The 22,505-nt window shown below is 53.8% G+C and overlaps 2 protein-coding genes across 2 annotated transcripts; one reads left to right on the plus strand and one right to left on the minus strand.

The window, feature by feature from the left end:
• The first annotated feature begins 1,029 nt into the window (after nucleotides 1-1,029).
• On the plus strand, nucleotides 1,030-4,894 carry RPL19 (ribosomal protein L19). Its single transcript, XM_033089768.1, has 6 exons — nucleotides 1,030-1,090; nucleotides 1,912-2,018; nucleotides 3,072-3,194; nucleotides 3,726-3,846; nucleotides 4,205-4,315; nucleotides 4,658-4,894. Exons 1-6 carry the CDS (start codon nucleotides 1,086-1,088, stop codon nucleotides 4,779-4,781), a joined length of 591 nt encoding a protein of 196 aa, XP_032945659.1. The 5' UTR covers nucleotides 1,030-1,085; the 3' UTR covers nucleotides 4,782-4,894.
• A 4,520-nt stretch (nucleotides 4,895-9,414) lies between these two features.
• On the minus strand, nucleotides 9,415-22,502 carry STAC2 (SH3 and cysteine rich domain 2). The gene is made up of 12 exons (XM_033091484.1): nucleotides 22,314-22,502; nucleotides 21,968-22,106; nucleotides 15,162-15,468; nucleotides 14,707-14,804; nucleotides 14,440-14,530; nucleotides 13,321-13,433; nucleotides 13,159-13,231; nucleotides 13,009-13,067; nucleotides 12,451-12,548; nucleotides 12,056-12,107; nucleotides 11,555-11,692; nucleotides 9,415-10,982 (listed from the first exon to the last, which is right to left on the minus strand). The coding sequence occupies exons 2-12, from the start codon at nucleotides 22,055-22,057 to the stop codon at nucleotides 10,878-10,880; spliced, it is 1,224 nt and encodes a 407-aa protein (XP_032947375.1). The 5' UTR covers nucleotides 22,058-22,106; nucleotides 22,314-22,502; the 3' UTR covers nucleotides 9,415-10,877.
• Nucleotides 22,503-22,505: the final 3 nt, after the last annotated feature.

The following is a 22,505-nucleotide window of genomic DNA, read 5'->3' on the forward strand; positions in this document are numbered from 1 at the left end:
GTTTTGCAGTCAGAAAGACCTGGATTTTTTATTTCTACTACCTCACTTAGCTGTAAAATGAGGATGACACTAATTGTGTAAGTGGTATAAATTTCACTCCCCTTTCTCTTTTTGACCTTCTGAGCTCTATTTAGCAGCCAGGAATATTCAGATGATAGAGATGGGGTGATTAGCTGGAGCCAACCAAGCAAGGATTTAGAGCCAGAACGCAGAATATTCTCCTTGGGTTTTTGCATTGGGTATTCCAGATCAGGGAGAAAGAACTGTGGGTTGTCCTGTCGTTCGAATTTTTAACTTTCATAACTATGCATCCACTCAGCCAATATACTATTTCTCAAGTGTTTACTATGTGCAAAGGTCCAAGCCTGCTGTAGTACACTGAGCCTTTAAAAGACTGGTTCCCGTCATCAAGGAGCTTGTTGTCTTAATGCCTTCCTTTACAAGTAGCAAACATAAATTCATGTGATTTTCACAACTGGATGACGGAAATATTAGGATTAGGAGGAAACTGAGGCACTAAGAGATTAAGAACCAAAGTGGTGCAAAAACAAAGCAATGTATTTGATGATGTATTCTGCACTCCGGGGGCTCCCAATCTACTGAGAGCGTTAATAAAAGGTTGCTTTTGTCTGATATCTGCCCTCATTATTCTCTTTCTTCATTCACTAATTTTTTCCCGCTAATAAAACAACCTTCCAGAGAATCCAGGACACCTGCAGGGAGTAGGCCACTACAGCAAAAGCCCCTCAGCCCGCCTGCGCAAGCCAGCTGACTTCCGGCTTCCACTACCCACATGATTAGGCATCCATGCTGCGCGTGCCTAGTAGGAAGTCGGACTGTACCACTTTGCCTTAACAAAAGGATACATTTTTCTATGTTTTTAAGTTTAAAAACGATTCCCGATACCAGGCTTCTATTATCCGGGTCTTTACACAGGATATAAGTAAGTTTAGGGTGGCAGAAGATGAAAGGACCAGAGGGGAATACGGGCGAAAGCGGAGCCGGGGATGGGCTCTCCCCTCTACAGATAATGGGAGGAGCCCGGCCAAAAGGAGTTCTTTCCTTTCCCTGCTGCGGCCGCAGCCATGAGGTGAGGGCCCGCGATTCCCTGCTTTGGGTTGATCCGGGCTGCTGGGGGACGGAAGGGCCCGGTACCGTGGCTTCGGTACCGTGGCCCCGGGTGGGAGCGATGAGGTGGAGGCAGTCCTGAAGCGGCCGGTCCCGGAGCTCGGGGTAGAAGGGAGCACACTAGGCCCGGGCCTCTGGAGGATGGGGGTGAGGGGAGCGTCCTGAGAACTCTAGGCCGCAGGAAGGACCGGTCCCGCGCCGCACCTGTGTCGGGGCGACCCACGTGGACAGAAGGGTAGCGGCGGGAACTAGGCTGTGGCCCCTTAGTCGCAGGGCGTACCTGGATCTCAGCCGATGTCTGCTTCCATGTGACATAGGCCCCAGGCCTCCATCTGCCCAGAGTGAGGCTATCCCTAGCACCCCTGTAGACTGCTCATAAGCAAACTCTAACGCTAGCCGAACGTAATTTATTATTACGATAAGACGAAGAAAACGAGACCAGGAAGCAAAGGACTAGACTAGCAAACCAGGTCTGCTGGCCTCGGGTTCTTCATGCTAAACACTTGTTTCTAGAGCTGAACACCAGAATGAGGATAGCACGCCCCCACCCCCAATTTTTTCCATTGTCCTCATTTTCCAGAGGAGAAAGATCTTGATATTTGATATAAGAAAGATTAATCTGGGGTGGGTGGTACAATGAGTGGCAAAAGTCTTAATGGAGGGAAATGTGTTTGCCCTTAGCACTAAGTGCATATACACATCCACTTTCCGGTGTGTTATGTTAGATGCTTATTCTTGCCGAGAAATGGCTTCCAGGTTCTGATCGTGTTTTGTTTGTGACAGTATGCTCAGGCTTCAGAAGAGGCTTGCCTCCAGTGTCCTCCGCTGTGGCAAAAAGAAGGTCTGGTTGGACCCCAATGAAACCAATGAAATCGCCAACGCCAACTCCCGTGAGTTCTTGGGGTCTATATCCATTCTTCACCCTACCCCTTCCTCAGCCTTCATGAGATTAAAGAGAACACAATTGTGTTGACTCTAACAAACCTAGGGAAAGCTCATAGTTTGGAGGTCTCATAAAATGGAGGAGTCGCACAAATAATGGAGATGCCAGAGGTTTTCTTCTGCCATTTGCCAGAATGACAGGATGGAAGTTAATGGAAGCATCCAATGTTATAGTAATGATTATTGCTAGAGTGGCGATTCTGTTTTATAGCAATGTGAAGGATAAGAAGAGACGGGGACTGGGGAGTAGAGGTGGCCAAGAAAATGATGCGGGAAGACCTGGCCTTAGCCTTCAGTAGAGCCTGTTGGCATATTCAAGGCAGTTAAACAAACAGATGTCGGTCCTGTAGGTAACATCGACATCCCCACGTTACTTTCATGTACTACTGCCACAGGAAGAAAGTAGTCAATGACATTAGGTAAAGATGGTGCGGCGGACTTTATTCAGGACCATTGCAATGGGATTTTCCAGTGGGGGAGAGAGATTGTGCAGGGTTCTTAACTAAAACTAGAATTTACATGGAAGTGCACAGACAGATAGGCCTAGGAGAAGGTTCAAGAGCCTGGCGAAAGTTTGGTTAAGCAAAGACTCTTTGTAAATATCAGGGGAAATCATAACCTATTTGGGTTTGTGGCATTGTGATAGGTGCTCAAAAAAATCCTAATCTTGTTTTAGACCAGTGGCTCATAGGTGCGACAGATAGGATCTAAAGGATTAGGCTGTATCTGGACACAATTTTGATTGCACATCCCCAAATACATATATATATATATATAGAGAGAGAGAGAGAGAGAGTATACTATAAAACATCTAAAGGGTAGGGAAAAAAATTGAATGAGAAATAAAACAGTTCGGAATTGCCACCATTTTTGAGATCACCGCGCGAGGGTTGTGAGCCACGCCTTTGGCCTGTCCTAGTTGGATTCTGGGTTGTGACTGGTGTTCTTGGGGCTAGGCCCCAGGCCCCAACTGACTGACCAGGTGCATTGTGTTTTTCCAGGCCAGCAGATTCGGAAGCTGATCAAAGATGGGCTGATCATCCGGAAGCCTGTGACTGTCCATTCCCGAGCTCGATGCCGAAAAAACACTTTGGCCCGTAGGAAGGGCAGGCATATGGGCATAGGTGAGTGCATTCTTGCCCTTTCTCTAAGACTTAAGAAATAATAGATGGTTAAGTCTAGACTGAGATACATTCAGAATACTTTTCTCCCATTCTGTTTCATCTTGAACCCTTTTCTTACTCTGAATTGGATGGGTTTTCTCTCCATGTGCAAATCAGAAAGTTGGCACTAGTGTTGAAGTTGAAAGCATTGGTAGAGGTCACATTTATTGAGCACCTACATTATGCCAAGGATTCTGCTACGTACTTGAAAATGTTATCCAATAAATCCTAAAAGCACGTTCTAAGGTCAGGATGATTTAGGGAGATGATGGTCTCACCACCTTTAAAGCCCCTTCCAGCTTACCGTACTGCCTTGGCGCGTGCCTTCTCATATCCACATTCAGTGCAAGGTGAATGGAGAAGAATTGCCTTGTTTGTGCTTCCTTAAACTTTGAGTAAATGAAAGAAATTTAATATTTGGGATCATCACCTGTAAAAAACTGACTTGTGACCTGGATGCACTATAGTAGACCTAACTCCTCTTCCCCTCAGGTAAGCGAAAGGGTACTGCCAATGCTCGAATGCCTGAGAAGGTAACCTGGATGAGAAGGATGAGAATTCTTCGCCGACTGCTCAGAAGATACCGTGAATCTAAGAAGATTGACCGCCACATGTAAGCACTCCCTCCTCTTGAGCCCACCAAGACCTGTTTGCTGCGTTGATGGCTTGTTCTTTGCATAGACACAAGCCGTCTCATTGGCCTTGGCAAGGGAGCCGTATGTGTTAAGGAAGCCTTTTTAAGAAAGGTCTTCCATCTGTACTACTTTCTTTTTCCTCATACACAGTGTATGAATTTATCTGCCAGATGAGCTCTTCTGTCTAGAAATTGCACAGGAAGTCTTGGTTTGGGGGAAAGTAGTTACTACAGCAATGGAAGAGAGGAAAGGAAACCCACACATTTAGGGACCTTGTGGAAGGGCCAACCTCTAATCCCATTGCTGACCAGAACCTCTGCTTCTTATACCCTGCAGGTATCACAGCCTGTACCTGAAAGTGAAGGGTAACGTGTTCAAAAACAAGCGGATTCTCATGGAACACATCCACAAGCTGAAGGCAGACAAGGCTCGCAAGAAGCTTCTTGCGTAAGTTTCTTATGGAATTGGCCTCTGTCATGGGGCAGGCTCTTTGACCTTTAAAAGGAAGGGTTTTTCTGAGACATTTAAAATATGCTAATACCTAATCTTGACCTGCATGCAGTCTGCGTTAGAGGTATATGCTCTTCTGTCCTGTATACACCCCCACACCGTCTACCATCATTGTCGGGGTAGGGACTGTAGATTAGTTGAAGCAGGAGCTCTTGGTGGCCCCTGGAACTCACTCCTCAAGCTGACTAGGCTCAGAGGGAGAGGACTGGGCAGGTGCTTCCATCTCCCAGCAGCTCATCTATTCTCAAGCTGATCCATCTTTTCTCTTCCATTACTCAGTGACCAGGCTGAGGCCCGTAGGTCTAAGACCAAGGAAGCACGCAAGCGCCGTGAAGAGCGACTCCAGGCCAAGAAGGAGGAAATCATCAAGACTCTGTCCAAGGAAGAAGAGACCAAGAAATAAAGCGCCATCTCTTTTACCTGTACATAGTGGCCTGTACTTAAACTCAGCTTTTCTAACCATTGTCCAGTATATGGATCAGTCATTCAATAAAATAGCTTTCATCTGCCAACCTCTCTGTTGCTTCCAAAGTTTCTGACTGTTGGGTGGGTCTTTGCTGTGTAGAGGGCCAGGACTGACCACACCGAGGACAGATGCAGGCCCTTTCCAGGGTGCCTGTTTCATTTCATTCTTGGCTCCTGGCCTCTGGTCAGGCTCATGACCCCTTGGTCCATGGAAGAGATGGTTTCTTTATCTTGTTTTAGTGGGGCGTGGGCGTTACATTGAAAGGAGGAGGGAATGGCTTCTACCCAAGCCTCTAACATACTGCTTCAGAACTGCCTTTGACAGTAAAGCGTGTCACCTTAAAGGGGTCTCAAGTGTTGTTTGGGAACCAGTAGTTGTGATATCAGTTGTCACGTTTTAAAAACAACAAAACAGTATTTACACTTCTCAGCTGGGTGCTGAGGTCCAGGGCTGGTATCTATCTCCCTACAACTCCAGGACAGTAGGGATTTCAACTACCACCAGTCAAGAAGCTGACACCTGGACTTCAGTCGCTAACTACTACCTAAGCGCTCTAAACTACTGAGGTACAACTGAAGCTGTCATTTAGAGCATCCCAATTTCTAAACTTGCTTTCCTGTCCTACCAGGTTTTAAGGTTCATATCTATCGCATAGGGTACAAAGGAAAGGCTTTTCTCAAATTGAAATACATGAATATAATATACGAAAACGCCATTGTGAGTTGCTTAAGGAATTCATATCCCCTTTTGCAAATAGGAAGTATGTTTTGTTTTGCCACTTGTAATAACTGCCAATACATTTTACAATAAATTTACCTGCTCTGTGAGCTTAGTACATTGGCATTGATTCTAGTCTTCACAACATTGTAAAGTAGGGTTATTAACCATGTCCATTCTGCAGAAGGAAAACAGGTGAAGGGATGTGTTGAATTCACACAATTTGAACTAATGTTGCATTGTTGGGGTGAAAAATGGATTCAAGATATTTAGGAAGCAAAATGGACTTGAGACATTGAGGGGGCTGAGGAAGTCTGGCTTGGTCCCCAGGCCTCGAGCTTTGGAGGATAGTGATGAGAAGCAACCAATTGAGGTGGGAAAGTGGCTAGAAGAGTTGAGTTTCGGATAAATTGAGTGGGTGGCAGTTTGAAGGCGAGGTGTCCGAGTAGAAGGGGTCAGTCCTCCATTTAAATACAGGAGTGTCAACTCAGGTGAGAGGTCTGGGTTGGGGGGAAAGTTGGCTAGAAGGAGCCACTATATTGGGCACAGCTAGGACTGGTGTGCCCATACGCGTTATCTCCCTGCCCTCCTCCCTTCTTGGGAATTCTTGTTTTGGGGGAAGCAATGCAAAGACCAATTGGGGGCCTTCAGGGGACATAGTGGGCAGATGTCCCGTCTGCATTTGTGTGGGAAAGGCAGGGCTAAAGTCTTGGCAGTAGCAGACCCCTCTCCAGCTCTGCCTCATTTGTCCTCGTCTAGTCTGGACAGAGGGGCAGGTGGGCGGCCCAAGGCAAGGAAACCCAGACTCAAGAATCTCTAGAGGACCTTCACCACACATGTGCATCAGAGCCTGGGACAAGAGGTCACTGATCTGTGGGCTGGCTCCCTGTTGCCGCTGTAGCAGCCTGTGTGCATTTAATCCTTTAGCTCTTGCTCGAATCCTTTGCCCATCCCAAGTGGGGAAGCTGTGGCCTAGAAGAGGGAAAAGGGCCTTGGCCAAGTTCCCAGCTTGAAGCATGGGACACCTCTTTCCCAGGCCTGGACCGGCGAAGGAAGGGCATTGAAGACCGCTCTACCTCCACACCCTCCAGGCAGTAGAGCCAAGAGAGGAAGAAAAATGAGGTAAAACCATGGGACCAGCGTGGGACTCCCGAGCCTGCAGCACAGGTTTCCACTCTGGACCAGAAGATGGCGCTGTTCTCTCACAGGTTGCTGCAAGTGTAGGAAACTGCCTCACTTTTTGGGTTTTGTTGTTGTGGGTGGGGTGGGGTGGGGTGGGGTGGAAGGGAAGGGAAGGGAAGAATTATGGGTTGTAAGAGCCTATCTCTTGGGAAGCTTAGGGTTTAGTCACTTCTTTCTGAAGCTCACTCCAGGCCTGGAGGTTACCTCTTTCCACCATGGGCTTCCAACACCTTCTCAGAGCAGTGCCTGGGAAGGACCCTCAGCAAGCAGATCCCCTAAAGTAATTGCTAGGTCTCTTCCATGTCCTGGAACCTTATGAAATTCTGATGAAAAGATATCCATTCTCTCAAGAGCATACAACTGGTCCCATTACGTAATTTTGCATACCTTTTAAAGGGGTTCGTGGCCCCCAGGTAAAGACTCCCTGAGCAAGTCCTGGAGGAGGAAACAGGCCCGGAGGGGCCAACGACTCCCCAGAATCTCTGCATTGCAGGAACACTAGCACCTGCTTTTGACTCCTCCAGACATGGAAGGGTTGACTCATAGTGGGCAGAGCTACTGCACACAGTGGGTGCTGCAGGGCCATAAGCTGGAGCAGTTTACAGAGTCCCTGGCTTCCCCGGGAACTCACTCTCCTGGCGGGGGGCATCCTGCAAGTACAGGGAGGGCTGAGACTGGAAGTACAATGCTGCCTGCCAGTACTCCTCAGCAGGTGCTCCCAGCCTATCCCAAGCATTGCAGCGGGTGTGGGCCTCTGGAAGGGAGGGTACGGGGGCGAGGGGGGAGTGAGGTGGGGAGGAGGCGGGTGAAGAAGGTTGAAGGGGCCACAGGGAGTAGCTGGCGCTAGCAGGATGGATGAAATTGCACAGAGGGGCTTACTCTGTGTCCCCCCTCCTCCACCTCTGGTATCCATCTCTGCCCTTAGGCCTCCTGTCTCTGGCTCCCAAACTTCCCCTCTTCTTGCACCCCTAAACCTAGATAACCTTCATCCCCACACAGTTAATCTCAGGCTGAGGTGGAGGATGGAAGGATACGTGTGGGTCAGACAACAGGGCCAAATGCTGGGTTGGCACCACCAGCAGGTTCCTGGGCATCCTCTGCCCCAGGCCAATGGTATTGCTGGTTCAGCCACCCCCAGAGTAAGCACAGAGGAGAGCAGAGGCTACGGTGGGGGCACCAGCTGTTCCCAGCCCCCAGGCTGTGAGCATGCTGTCAGTGGTTCAGCCACCCGAAAAAGCTGCTGTGCTCAGCAGTGCAGCAAATGGGCTAGGGAGGGGGTGGAGGGGTCCAGGCCAGCTGCCGGCTGGTGGCAGACCCAAGTGGGGTGTGCAGAAGGCTTAGCTGAAAGGCTTGATGGGGGTGGGGTCTTGATCCCTGGAGCCCCTGATTCAGCATCTCAGGCTGTCTCTGTTTCCATCTTGTTGGTTTAAGGCACTGAGGGACCCAGAGTCCAGTGGGGGAAGAGCAGAACTGGGAGGCAAGAGATGATTTCTGAGACTGGCTTGACAATTATTTTGCTGGGTGCCCTTGGGTAAGTTACTAATCCATCTAGGTCTCAGTTTGACCTTGGGTAAGCCACCTAATATCTCTGGGCCTCAGTTTCTTCATCTGTGAAAAGGGACACTACCACTTTCCTCACTGGATCATTGGGAGGATTAAATAAATTAAGTTCCTGGCTTGGTTCCTGGGGCGCAGTAGGTGCCTATTTATATGAGTTTACCTTTTTTTAAGTCTTTGAACTAGGTTTGTGACCCCTTTTTTCACTTCTACCACCAGAGTCCTAGGAAGAGGGGGTGGGAGGGTCATCCTCCTCCTTCTCCCCCACCAGCTCTAGGGTCTTCTCTCAGCGTCTGGTCCCACCTAGCTTACCTTGCTTTGGTGGTGGGGGGGCTGGAAAGCAGAAGCGGTGAGTGCCTATCGAGGGAGGGACAGGTCCCCACCCCCTGCATTATCGCAGCACCGCGTTGCCCTGGCACCCCCGCAGCCCGCCTCTCGCTCTCTCCCGGCTCCCCTCTGCCTATAAATAGCACAGGACGTGCTCGCAGTGACGCTGACGTGGCGCGGCGGGCGGAGGGGAAGGAGGCAGCTCTACTGGAGCAGGTGGGCGGCGGGCACCGCTGCGGGAGGGGAGCCGCCGCCCGCCTGCTTCGTGCCAGGCTCCCGATGGGAGTGATTGAGTCATCTCAGGGACCCACTGCCCGCTCCCGTCCTCGCCGCCAGCGTTGCTGCCTCGGGCTTGGGGGAGCTGCGGGAACGAGGCTGATCTCGGGTGGGTATTGAGTCCCCCAGGCCCTCGGCACGGTGGGCCTGGGAGGGCACTGCTGGGGGGGCAGGAACCGTTCTGACGCACGGAGGTGTGTGCCCGCTCCCTGCGCGCCTCAGGTGCGCTAGGAACCTGAAAATGATCGTAGGCCCACCGTCTCTGCCTCCAGCGTCCCGCGACCCTCTCTCCCCAGCCCCTTCTCTCAAACACCTCCCCAGGCTGCTCAGTGGGAGGGAGTGAAGAGGCGTGGGGACCCCTGCAATGTCAGCCCCAACACCCCTCTCCTCAGAGACAAACAAATTCTTCCACCTTCATGTTTGTCCCCTCAGTCCCCTCATCCTCCACCCCCATTATTTGCCCCTTTCCTTCCTCTATCCCAGGCAGATACACGGAGCAGACACCTTGGGACAAGAAACATTTAATTAGGAGTCTGGGGGCTCAGCAATGCCCCAGCAGACCCATCATGCAGCCTCATGTACAGTGGGCATAGGGCCCGCCCCTGGGATATTGCTGAGGGGGCCTCATGGCAGCAAACAGGGCAGTGTGGCTTGAACCCCCCTTTGCAGGGGAGAAGTGGGGCAGGGGCCAGTGGGTAGGAGGATGTGTCCCTCGCACTGCATGGGAGGGCGTGACTGTGCCCAGGATGGGGGTTGGCATCAGCTGGCACGATCAAGGGCACAAGAGGAGGCTCTGAGCTGGGGGTGGAGAGGGAGGTTGGCACCAGAATAAAACAACCTGCAAGGAAGGGCTCCTCTTTGCGTGTGCCCACCCTATCCCCAGGGCACCTGCTCCCTTCCTTTCCTGGTGTCCAAACAGAATGATCCACCTTCCTCATCTTTCACTCCCTCTTCCTCCCAGGGTGCTTTGTCCAGGACAAGGATGCACATACAGCCAGAAAAGGGACCCCGGCAACCGCAACCCAGCAATCCTGTTGCCCGCAGCGCCCAGAGAGCGGGGTGAGGAAGGGCCATTTAGAGGTCAGTCTGAGGGCCGGGCTCCTGGGGCTAGCCTGTTGAGGATCCCGGAGCTGGTTGGTCCTGCTGCTGGGGGCTTTTAGAGTCCTGACAGTGAAATGGGGGCTGTTTGGACCAAGCATGGGTCAGTTTTTTGTTCTCAGTTGGGTTTCTGTGTTCCGGTTGTTCTTGGATGTCCTTTTCCAGTGGACAAGGGTAGGGTGAAGCTGCTCTATGGTGACTGTTCTACTAGAAGGGACAGTCTCTGATTTGCCACACTCCACGGACCTCAGCCCTCCCCTCCTCTGCCTGCCCAGATTTCAAGTAATGGGAGAGATTCCTGCAGAACTTTCCTGAGAATTAATGGAGTGACAGAGGCAGTGAGACCAGGAGGTGGACTCGGGACCGTGCCATAGCTGAGTCTCCTCCCAACCCAGGACAGATAGCTGAGGGTCAGGGAAGGAACCTTCCCAAGGCCCCACTTCCAAAGGGACAGCCGCATGGTCACACACACAGACCCAAGCAGAGGCTCTGAGGGGAAAGGCAGGTGTCAGTCATGCAAAGCCGGTGTGGGCACTGGGAGGCTCTGGAAGAAGCCGCAAAGAAGTTCCCCAGGAATGCCCCCCAGGGCTAGACTCAGCACAGCAACTGCTCTGGGGGTGCCTGGGTACAGGGTAGACCTAATGAGCTTCCCCATTCCCTCTCACTTTCTCCTCCACCCCCAAGTCCCAGAGCACCTCCTCAGGACCCAAGAAATAACACCTTCCTCAGACCAGAAGGCTCCCAAGCCACGGTGAGTGGCCCCTAGGAGAGAGGCAGAGGGAGAAAAAGTGTGGGCAGATGCCTGCTCCCCGACCCAGGGCGAGAAGCAAGGGCCAGGCATGTGCAGGGGTGGCATCTGGGTTCTCTTGGCTCCTCTCAGATCTCGGTCAGGGCGTCGGCTGGCACCAGGCCCCGCTTCTTGCCGCTGCTGACGCGGATGAAGCCGTCAGCATCCTTGCTCCTGCCCACGCCCACACAGATCTGAGACAGAGAGACATGGAACTGAGGCCTGGCGCTACCTGCAGCCCTGGCCCTGAGTCCTGCCAGTGGTTCCCCGGGGGCCCACTCCAGGGAATGATGCCACCAGCATCAGATGTAGTTCAAGACCTCAGCTGGGGTGCTGGGAGCAGATCCCATGAGGGGCCAGAGCACAGCAGCCAGACCAGGACATCAGCAGACACCGAGCAGCACTTCGGGGCTGACCTTTGAGAATAGCTGATTTATTGTGGTCCCATTCCCATTTCACAGAGCAAGTAACAGAGGGAAAAGGACTTGCCAAGCTTACACGACTAGCCAAAGGCCGAGCCAGCGTTCAAACTCAAGCCTTTAGACTCCTAATCCAGTGCTCCTCCTCTCCCCAGGCTGTCTCTAATGTCGTTCAGCCCCATGCCTGTGCTGGCCACCAGCCCCAAATCCCACCCTGCAGTCCCTTCACTTCTAACCTGCCTTCCCTCCCACTGCCACGCTGCGAGCATCCTCCTCCAGGACACTCGCCGGCCCTGCTGCCTCTCCCCCGTGCCCCTCTCCAGCCGCTGCAAGGCCCAGGCACTCACCTGGTTCTCCTTGAGGCTCATGTAGCCCTGTTCCTTGTTCCCGGAGAAGGGTTGGCAGCAGCGCCAAACATTCTCACCTGGCCTCACCCGCTGCACAAAATTGGCTGGGAAGAAGCCAACCCGGTCACCAATCTTGCCCTGGGGATGAGGCTGGCATGAGCACCAGTGCCACCCCACCCCCCACTGCTTTCTCTAGACACAATGCCCACTCAGAGCCAAGGCCAGATCCTGGGCTCTCTGTGTTCGAGCCCCCAGTCAGGTGGCTTCTGGGTTGGGAAGGGTACGAGGTGGGAAGAGGGACATGGCTGAGGCGGGGCTTGGTGGAGTGACAGCGAGAGCAAGGCTTGAGGGTTGGTCCTAGGCTTGGCGTGGGCCAGTGACTGAAGAAGGGGCGGTCTTAGGGGCCTGGAGAGAAGGGGAGGCAGTGGCCATGCAGAGCAGAGGCTGGTGAGGTGCCCAGCAGGTCCCTCTGCACCCCTGCTGCCCCCCTTTTCCAGTCACCTTCCACCAGTCCTCGTTGGAGTCATCCACCAGCATGATGCGATCTCCAGGCCTGGGAGGAGAGAGCTGGGCAGCAAACAGAGCAGAAGGGACCTGCCCTCCCACATCCCAACAGTCCTGGGCCCCCCTCATCTAGGGGAGGATTCTTGCCCCCCTCAAAAGGAGGACCACAGCTACAGCAGACACTCTCCAGGACAGAGCCAGGGCAGTGGGCAGGAGCCATGCCATCAACACCAACCCTTATTGGATTCTGGGCAGCTCCGCTCCTCTGGGCCCAGCAGCCTCAACCATGCCAGAAGAAGGTTCCCGAAGGACTTCTCATGTTCCAAGGGAACACAGAGACCTAAAGTGGGAGCCAGGCAGCTGCCCAGTGGGGCTGGGCACAAAGAACTTACTGCAAAGCCAGGTCATTGTTCTCCTGGGGCAGAAACTTGTAGAGTGCAACATAGGAATACATGGGTCCCACGTCCTTCCGCAAGGGAGGTTTAGGGGGCTGTGGAAGAGCTCTGGATCAGTGATGGGAGGGCGACACCCTCCTCACTCCACCCACCATCCACCTGTCCTGACCTTGCTACCTGGGGGCTAACAGGTGGGACACAGTTCTCCTGGGCCACGGATAGGGCCTCTCCTATCTGCTGTGCTTACACACCCCTGGAGGGACTGGTCCAGGGATGGAGAAGGGGGGATACTCCGCTGCTTGCTGTACCCTGGAACTGCCCACCCTGGAAGGGAGCAGGAGTGGGAGCAATAGGCATTGGGTCAGTGGTGGGAGGGGTAATACCCCTGCCTCCTGCGCCCACTCACCTTGGCATTGCCATCCCTGTAGACTGAATATAAATGATGGAACAGTGATACTCCCCTCACCCTGCTCTCACCCACCTATGGATCAGTGACAAGAAGTAACATGCCCTTCCCACCTGGCCTGCCAGGGCTTGGTGCCAGCATCACCTCACCTGCTGTCCAGGGCTCTTCTCTGGTACTGACCCTTCACTCTCGGCCAGGGCTGTGAATACTGGAGATACCAGGGTGGGGCCAGGATGTGAGGCAGCAAGAAGCATCTGCACTGCATTCCCTTCCCACCCCTGGTCCCTACCCCCACTCACCACTGTCTCCAGGGCCATCCTCTGAACTGCGGATGCTGCTTTCCCCATCCTCAGTCAGCTCATCCCGCTCGCTCTGGGGACAGAGAGAGGAGAGGGTTCATCCCCTGGGCCTTCATCCTCGAAGACCCCTGCCCCTGAGGTTCCCCTTTGTTTCCACCATACCAGGCTCCGTGTGGGGGACTCAGAGGTGCTGCTGAAGCTGGAGCGGTTCATCAGTGCCAAGGAGGTGCCATAACGAAGGGTCTCGTAGATGGGGTCCACCTTCCCGCTGGCCCCTGATGAGGATCCACCCTTAAGGCCAGGCACCCAGCTGCCAGCCTCACTCTGCCCTGAAGCCCTGTATCTAGGCTCTGTCTGCCCCACCAGCTCCAGCTACGCATGCCCGAGGCTGAACTCCCTGCCTCCCCTCCCCTGTCCCGCCCAAGTCTCCCTCATGGCAGGGAGAGCTCCATGCCCTCCCATGGAGTCCATGCAGAAACCCAGGGCATCCTTGACTCCCCACTCTCTTCACTGCCCATATGACTTCATCACCTAGTCCTACCTCCCAAATGTTTCCAGAATCTCCCAACTTCTATCTCCACTGCTACCAGCCTAGGCTAAGCTACCAAACTGTCCCTTGGAAACTGTCATGACCTCCCAACTGTTCTCCCTGCATCCACTCCTGCCCCTCCAATCCACACAGCTGCCAGAACGCTCTTGTAAAAACACAAAAATTGCCCTTAGAATAAAGTCCAAAGAATAATTCTAAAATGGACCCCAAGGCCCTTCACACCCTCGCACTCTCAACCCAGCCATGTTGTCCTTTCTTTAACTGCCCTTCCTTCCTCAGGTCACCCTCTGCCTTCCCCAGATCCTCAGTGGACTAACTTGCCATCCTTTACGTCTCCGGGATGCCTTCCTGGTCTCTTTGGGTGAGGACAGTGCCTGCTTTCTCATATCTTTATTCCCTATCCTCCTTTCAGGCCTTCATCTGAATGGCGATTAATTGATGATTGGTGTGATTATCCATTTCATGTCTAGCTCCCTTACAGACCATGAACTCCACTTTCTTCGGTGCTGTGCCCCTGTGTCTGGCACTTAGTAGGTGCTCAATAAAATGTTTGTTGAAGGAGGAATGAATGAATGAATCCTACATTCAGGACAGGAGCATCCAGAGAAGGGAAGTGGTAGCGGTGCCAAGAACTGGAAATGACAGTGTGACTAGGTGCCCATCTAAGGAATGTATGGGTTCCTCATTGTACCACAGTGAGATCAGGGGCAACGGGGGAGGGGAACACTCACCAGTGGGTGGGGAGTCTCTGCTTGTGGCACAGGCTGGTGGTGGCTCATGCACCAGGAGGGGGGAGCTGAAGTTGCGGCGGAAGGAGGAGGACTGTGGCAAGAGGGGCCAGAGAGAGGGCATGGGGATGTCACAGCCCGCTGAGTACTTGGCCTTCCCCAAGCCCCAGGACCACTTCACATGAGGAACCAGCCTTAAGGGTACTCACTCCCCCACATGCCAGTCCTGGGAGCCCTCAGCCAGCCGTCTCTGCATGGTTCCCTACTCACCGTCTTGACTGGACATTGCTGGTGGGAGATCTCCTCAGAGCACCAGAGGTGGACGCTGACTTTGCACGTCTTACACCGCAAGCCCTGCTTGGAGTTTCCTGGGAAGAATTTGGGTTCGGCAAGAGGGGTTGATCAAGAGAGAATACATCCATGGACAAGAAGCAAAGGAGGCAGCTAAGGGGGTGGGAAGAGAGCAGGGGTTTACATGCCCTCGTGTCAGCCTCAGGGCCTAACACTTAGCCCCTCAGACGGTCAGGGTGTAAACTGGCACTGAAGCCTGACTTGTTAGTAAACACAGCAACACTGCGCAACCGCCCACCCCCAAGACTCATTTGTCCACCCAGGGTGAGAGCACAGTTAGGACTGGGGACCCTGAACACCAAGAGCCCAGGTAGGTCCACGGGCCCCTCCCCACACCCACCCTGGCCTGTCCCTTGCCCGCCTCAGGCACCTACCCACAATGAGCTGGTGGCAAAGCTCACAGGGACTGGCTCTCTTGAAGACATGTTCCTGGAAGCTGTGCAGCCTCACTGGTTTGAGTGATGCCAAGGGGCGCGGGACTGGGCAGGGGGAGGGTGCTGGGGTGGGCAGGCCTCTATCTGTGGATGCCAGGGGTGGGGAGGGAGGGGGCAGCGGGGTTGGGGGTGTCAGCAGCACCTCAGTGGGGCACTTGAGCTCAGAGCCTGAGCGAAGGAAGAAGTTCTCCACACTCTTACTTCGGAGGATGGTCTTGAGGGAAAGTGAGCGCTTGAACCTCTGGAGCTGAGAGAAGAAGAGGGGCTGTGAGTGGAAGCCTGAGAGGGGGCCGGCTCTCCTCCAGGACATCTCTTTGGTCAATAGCAGCCTGAAGGCTGAGGGCCAGAGGTGAGATAAAGTACTAAGAGAGAGGCTGCCAAGTTCCAGAAGGTGGGTCACAATCCCAGATAACCCCCATGGCAGGCAAGCCCCATGAGCAAAGGAGTTCCGGCTGGACAGGCATTACAATTAGGAGTCGTGGGGGCTGAGGCAAACCGGACAGCCGGGGAGCAGCTACTGGTCTCCTCTAGCCAACTGAGGCTAGTCCGTATGCCCAGCCCACTGTTACCTGATTTTCCTATTTTTCAAAAGAAATCTAGAATTGTATGTGCAATTTGATAGACATAAACTCAAAAGGTTTTTTATTTCCGTCTTTCTTTGCCGAAATGGTAGTATACTATTTTTCCTGCACCTTGTTTTTTTCACTAACAGCAAATCTTGCAAATCATTCCATACCAGTACATAAAGAGTTCCATCATTCTTTTTTATGGCTACACAGGCGTTCATTGTAGGGGTGTACCATTTACTCAAGTTAAAAAACTACTTCGGGGGCTAAACAAAACACACCAGGTCCCAAGTTTTCCACCTGTGTTCTTGAACAGAGTCACAGTAGGGTCTGCTCATCCAGGTTCCTCATCCTCAAAGCTGATTTTTCCTCCAAAACACCTTTCCAGCCCAATCCCCCACAATCACCGCATCACCTGCACAGCTCTACCCTAGTTCAGGTCCAGCACCCCCAGTCCGGTCCAAGACCACACACCCTTGCCACCACCTTGCTCATTCCCACCTACTCTCCATACAGCTGCCAGGGAGGTGATCCCTGACCCTGCTAAAAACTTTTCATGGCTCCTCAGGACCCAGCCAATGCCTTTGCCCCAGTCACGTGACTCTGCGGCTTGGCCAAACCTCCCTTTCTACCCCATGCCTTCTGCCTGCAGCCGACATGAGGACTTGAACTTATTCATATTTCATGCCTCTGAGCTTTTGACTTATTTGTCCTCTTCTCTGCCTTATCCAATTAATACCCTCTTTATCCTTCAGGGTTTCCAGTGACTCTTTCTCTTCCTGGAAGCTGTCTCTTCTGTAGGAATTCCATTTAGTGGAATTCTCTGCAAAAAACTCCCTCCTCTGCACCCAGTACCGACTTCCATTATAGCTCCAGTCACGTTTATGTTGTCATTCACTTCTCACTCTCCCAGAAGACTGTGAGCCCCTTGAGGACAGGGATAGTTTCTTCAAATCCCCACACGGGGCCTCAACATATAGTAGGTGCTCAGTCAATATTTGTTGAATAAATGATGAGCAAATGACTGGAATCCTGAATGAAGCTCACGTTTTGGATTCTGCAGTGAGGCCAGAATTATTTCCGCTGCTCATCCAAACATATCCTTCTTGAATCTGCCCAGGGTGAGGCCTGGAAAACTCTCCACCCAGATCCTCGTCCCTCTCCTCCTGTTGAGAGCCCTCTTACCCTTGGCCACTCCTCTCCATCAGTGATAGAAAAGGGGGGCCAGAGTCTGGCTTCAGGAAGGGAGACTTGGCCAGTGTTTCCAGCTGGCACACCGAGCAGACTATGTGTCACGACTGCCAGCCTGGTAACTGTGCCAAGAGGATGGAAGTGGTGGCCGCTCCAGCTATAGGGGAGGCCAGTAGGCAGCAAGATGGAGGGGGGGAGCAGACAGGGAGATGTTTGGGCACAAGGCACCCCAGTGTGCCAGCTGGGAAGTCAGAGCCCTGGGGTGTCTGGCACGCTGAGTTGCCCAGCTCCTTCCAAATGCAGCTTCCTGGACAGCACTGTGGGCTTCTTTGTGCGTCTGAGAAGCAGGGCCCCACTCTCAGAGGCCTGTGCTTTGGGGCAGAGGTGGAGGGCTAGAGGGACAATTAATTAGAACACAAATGTGTTCTATGGGCCGAATGTGGCTCTGGGGGCTCAGACAGGCCCAGAGGTGGGTGAATCACCCACTGTTCTGCCCAGGGGCCATGGACATAGAGTGCATGAGGTCTCTGGAGGGTGCGAGCAAAACTAAACCTGCTGTCTGACGGCACGTCACTTTACTTTCTCTCTGTGAGCCTCAGTTTCCCCACATCCATGAGGAAGGAGGCGGGGTGGGGGGGGTGCTGCCAGTGGCTCAGTTGGTTAGAGCGCAGCACTCATAACACCAAGGTCGCCGGTTTGATTCCCACATGGGCCAGTGAGCTGCGCCCTCCACAACTAGATTGAAAACAACCACTTGACTTGGAGCTGATGGGTCCTGGAAAAACACACTGTTCCCCAATATTCCCCAATAAAAATAAATAAATAAACAAACACATAAATAAATAAAGAGGAAGGAGGCAGGTCTACATGCTCTCTAAGCAATGCAAGGCTCTGGGTCCAAAAAGCAAAAACATAAACTTATAGAGATGAGGGGCTGTCATTGTCAGAGGACTGGAAGTGAGCTAGCACTTTATATGCAGCATCTCATGAATCCTGGTACTACCCTCTGAGGTGATGACAATTCTCATCTCACTTTTCAGATGAGGAACGGAGGCTCGTAGGGGTTAAGTCACGTAACGAGTCACGTCACGAGTCCTCAGCTGGTACATAGCAGAGCCAGGACTTGGACCAGTGGCTTTTGCTATTGAGCCTGTTACCAGGCGCATCCTGCTGCTCTGGACCTTACCTTGGCCCTCATCTCTGCCCCTCAATTGCGCCATAGACTTGTCCACCACGTCAATCATGAAATTTAGGATTAGAAGGGATTTGAAAGACTGGCCACGCAGAACAGTCTCCACTCTATCACTGCATGTCCCCTCTGAATAGTGTCTGACTCTGTTGGCCACCTCTGTGACGGGAGGCACACCCTCTTTTGGGACAGCCATTCCATCTTTGGGCAGCTGCGATTGCTGGCAAGTGCTTCCCTATATAGAGCTGAAACCTGCCTCCTGGTAATTTTTGCCTATCAGCCCTTGTTCAAACCTCCCTTGGCTCCAGAAAGGGCTACTCCATGTTACACACATCAGTTCTTCAAACACTTGAAGACATCAATCATGTTCCCTCTCCCAAGGCCATTATTTCCATAGTAATCCTCATAGGATGAGATTTCAAGACTATGCTTCAGCCTGTGCCCTTTCCTGGTGGCTCCCTGGCTTCAGTGCCAAGAGCCACCTCTGCAGGGTTCCAGAGGCCTCTGGAACAGAATGTTCCCCAGCAACATGGCAGCCCCTGCTCTGCTTGTGACGTCCTAGCTGGGCTGTTGGCCCCAGATGTGGTGGCTGGCAGATGTCAAGGGCTGTGTCTGGAGGAAAGGAAGGGGGCACCTCTGCCAAATGTTTTGATGCTGTACAGAGATCTAGGTTGGCTACCCAAACCTCCTTTTGGCTCAGCTTGGCCAGGTATTCCCACTCCTGGGACTCCTAGTTCCCAGAGAGGACCTTTCCCCATCTCCCCACCAGCTATCTTTCTGGCGTCCCCACTGTCCCAGGACCCGTTCCCTGGCCTGGGCAGAAGTTGCCATGTACCCTGGTGAGCTGGCCCACCTGTATCCTACTCAGGGATGTACCAAGAGCTTCTCTGGCTTAGAGCCTGAACCACCAGAACCGCCAGGCCTATTCTTCTGAATCCCTTCCCAGAGGCAGGGCTGGCCTGCCCACCTCCCCACACCCTAGATGGTCCCTTCTTTCCTTGATTCCCCACAGCACCTCCTCACTTCCTGCCAGCTCCTGAAAGGGCACTAAGCAGCTGGTGGTGGGTGGTGGTGGACTTGGCACAAGCTGATTCAGATGGCAGAGCTGGCATGGCAGGGTCTTCCCAAGGATAACACCCAAGGGGGCATGGCAGGCCCTGTGTGGTACTGTGGGATGGGGACCCAACAACGGTGATGTCGATACTATGAAGGTCCCTGAGTAGCTTGGGTGCAGGGGGGAGACCCAACCTTAGGACAAGCAGGAGGCTGGACTTGAGCTGGCAAGAAATGCCTAGTGGGCCCCAAACACTGATATATAAGCCTGGAATGCTGGCTTCACTGCCTGATGGGCACCAGCTTCCTCTGTTGTACCTGCTTCAAGTTGAGTTGGATGGGCAGCAAGCAATCCTCTCCCTTCCATCTCTCCCACTCCTACAGTCTGGAGACAGAGGTTTCTTTGAGACAGACTGGGGGTGGGAGGGTAAAAGGAGGCTGGCAAGGTCCCTGAATTATTCTCTCTCTGCCCTCCTGATCCCCAGCCCAGCCCGTGTGGTTTTTACTGAGTTCTTCACAAAGGGGAAGTATAGGGGAAGGGGGCAAAGGTACAGGGCTCCAACTGGTCTGGCACAGACGGTCCAGGTCAGAGGTGCACTGCCCCTCCTCCCCTGCTCCTGGGATCTCTATGGTCAGACCCAGAGCTGATGGCATTGGAGGGTCCTTGGGCTGGAAGGAGGGTGGTACAGACCTGCCAGGTCCAGACCTCCCCCTCCCAACAAAGCTGAGCTTGCAGCCTGCTGATTGCTGAGGCAGCAGGCAGCACTGCCCAGGCTCCCACCTGCTTTCACTCCTGCCTACTTGTGGAGAGCTCTTAAGGAAGAGGCATGGCTGACAGGCCTTGGTGTGGGAAGCATGGCAGGGCCTGGGAGGCCCCCAAGCCCCTGGGAAGCAAGCATGGGGATTATGTACGTGTGTACAGGGTGATTAGAAGGCAATTGAGAAGGTCAGGGGCCTTGGAACTCAGGATAGGGCTCAGCTCCTGGGATCCTCTGCCTGATAGAAGCTGTCACAGATATTCCAAGCAATATCCTTCCACCCCAGCTCCTCATTCCTTTCCCAACAGACACTTAACTCTCCGAGGGGAAGTTAATTCTGTGTTCTGAGAGCCCAGAGTCTCCTTCTTAGAAGGGGGCAGGAGAAGGTCAAGTGTTTATCTGAAGATTTGGACATGGAGACCCACTGAGTCTCTCTGGCTTAGGGATGGGGAGCTTCCTGGGATGCCTCAGCCAGACTCCACCCTGGCCCTATTCATCTCCCCCTGGTCACTCCCTTGATGACTTTGACCTTGAATTAACCTCATATCCTGGGGGGGTGATCAAGACAGAATGAGAAGGAAGATGGGCACTGGAGAGAGCTATAGATGAGCTAGTGATACCAGGGAGAGCCAAAGTATCACTATCCATTTCTGGTCCTAATTGCCCCGTCCTCACATGGATAGCAGAAGCAGAGTGGGAACAAAACACCAGGTGGAACGGAGAGGGAAGTAGGTCTTGGCCTGAAGTCTAGGGAGGGGGAGCCTGGAGCCTGGAGTCTCCCTTCCTGAAGCCTAAACACAGTCGCTTCTTTCCCCATCCCCAGACCCGTTCAGGTTGCTTCTGCAGAACTTCTTGCCGGGCAGTCGGGAACACCTAGAACTGGAGGAGGGAGCGGACAGATTGGGTGGGTGGGTGGGTGGGGCGTTGAATGCAAGCAGCGCTCTTCCCCTCCCCCTTTTCAGTGCCAGGAGTCTGGGCTCTCCGCCTGACTTCAGTGGGGAATAATTTATTCGTTGTGACTCCCGCAGGAGTAACATCCATACATAATTAGGGTTAATTATGACATTCATTAATTACGATTTCTCTTTTTGCTTTTACCCGCCCAACTCCACCCCACCCCCGTCCCGCTTCCGGGGTGGGGAGTGGGGGATGCTTGTCTTTCTGCTCTGGAGCCGCAACAACAGTCCTCCGGTCCCCGCCCGCGATGGCCCGCGCTGCCGCAGCCCTTAGCGTGGACTCGAAAGCTGCGCACCCCCGGGCCGCGGCCTCACGTCCCCGAGCCTAACCCGGTTGGGAGGGGGGAATGCAGGACTGCAGCGGGTCAGAGAGAGACGTCCAGAGAGACTCGGAGATAAACACATAGAGACGCCGACAGAACCCGGGAAATACACAGGGAGATACCAAGACAGAGACAAACAGGTTGTAGAGACATTTGCAGAGAGAGACAGACACAGAAGAGAGAGAGGAGGAGAGAGAGAGAGAGAGAGAGAGAGAGAGAGAGAGAGAGAGAGAGAGAGAGAGAAGAGAGAGAGAGAGAGAGAGAGAGAGAGAGAGAGAGAGAGAGAGAGAGAGAGAGAGAGAAAGAGAGAGAGAGAGAGAGAGAGGCTGAGCTACATCCAGAGACCTGGCGGACACAGGAGGGGAGCGCCTCGCACGCACACCGGCGCGTACACCGGCCCACACCCGCTACACACGGCTACACACTCCTTCCGCCTTTGCTGCGCCGATTCCCTCCAACAAAGCCGAGTTACAACCTCCCTGGAGGGTCGCGGTAGCGAATCGGCTCATCACGCGCGTAAGGGCGTGTTGTGCTTGTGTGATGGGGGATCCTAGTGGCCCCTCGTCGCGAACCCATCGGAGCCTTAAGGATCACACCGGCCCGCTACTGTGACCCCAGGGCACCCGAACCCACAGTGGAAACTGCGTTGGAGGGCGCCCGGGCCGGGGGCGCACCGGACAGGGGTCCAGGCCTCGCGCCTCCCGAGTTACCTTGGTTTCCTGGAGGGCAGAGACGGTCCCCGGGGGTGTGTGGGTGGCCGCGTCATCTGGTTCATTCTCCTTCTCGCTCATTTCGGTCATGGTTGGGGGAAAGGGGATGAGAGGGTACCGAGACCCGACGGCAGGCCCGCTGGGGGTGGGATGCGGGTGGCGGGCGTCTCTCTGGGACCCTGAAGCCCTTCTCCGAAGACTGCCCCCAATGAACCCCAGGAGAAACCCCGCCCAAGCAAAGCAACCCCTCTCTCCCGGGCGCGAGCGGAGAAAGTTCCCGGGTTGGCAGGTGAGGGAAGGAAATTACACGGAGCAGCGGGAGTGGGACGACCCCAGGAGTGAGTACCGAGGGTCTGCAGAGGATGCTGCTCTGAGCCAGGGCAGGAGGGAAGTGGGGATGCGGGGATGAGCCGAGGAAGGGAGCGACGGAGCTGTCCGTGTCCGGCGGGCACCGCCGTCCGCTGCGCCCGCCCCCCATTCCCCTCCCTCCCCCGCGGGTCCCAGCCCCGCACCCGGCAGCCCCCTCCGCCCAGTCCTC

This window comes from Rhinolophus ferrumequinum, chromosome 21 (genome assembly GCF_004115265.2).
Source record: "Rhinolophus ferrumequinum isolate MPI-CBG mRhiFer1 chromosome 21, mRhiFer1_v1.p, whole genome shotgun sequence".
NCBI lineage: Eukaryota > Metazoa > Chordata > Mammalia > Chiroptera > Rhinolophidae > Rhinolophus > Rhinolophus ferrumequinum.

Bases quoted from the DNA above. Each gene is read 5' to 3' on its own strand.
- RPL19 (XM_033089768.1), top strand. The intron at 3,195-3,725 runs GTGAGTGCATTC...TCTTCCCCTCAG, and splicing joins GGGCAGGCATATGGGCATAG to GTAAGCGAAAGGGTACTGCC. The intron at 3,847-4,204 runs GTAAGCACTCCC...TATACCCTGCAG, and splicing joins AAGAAGATTGACCGCCACAT to GTATCACAGCCTGTACCTGA.
- STAC2 (XM_033091484.1), bottom strand. From the start codon at position 22,057: ATGACCGAAATGAGCGAGAAGGAGAATGAACCAGATGACGCGGCCACC. The intron at 13,434-14,439 runs GTGAGTGTTCCC...GATCCTCATCAG, and splicing joins CAGAGACTCCCCACCCACTG to GGGCCAGCGGGAAGGTGGAC. The intron at 12,108-12,450 runs GTAAGTTCTTTG...CTCTCCTCCCAG, and splicing joins AACAATGACCTGGCTTTGCA to GCCTGGAGATCGCATCATGC.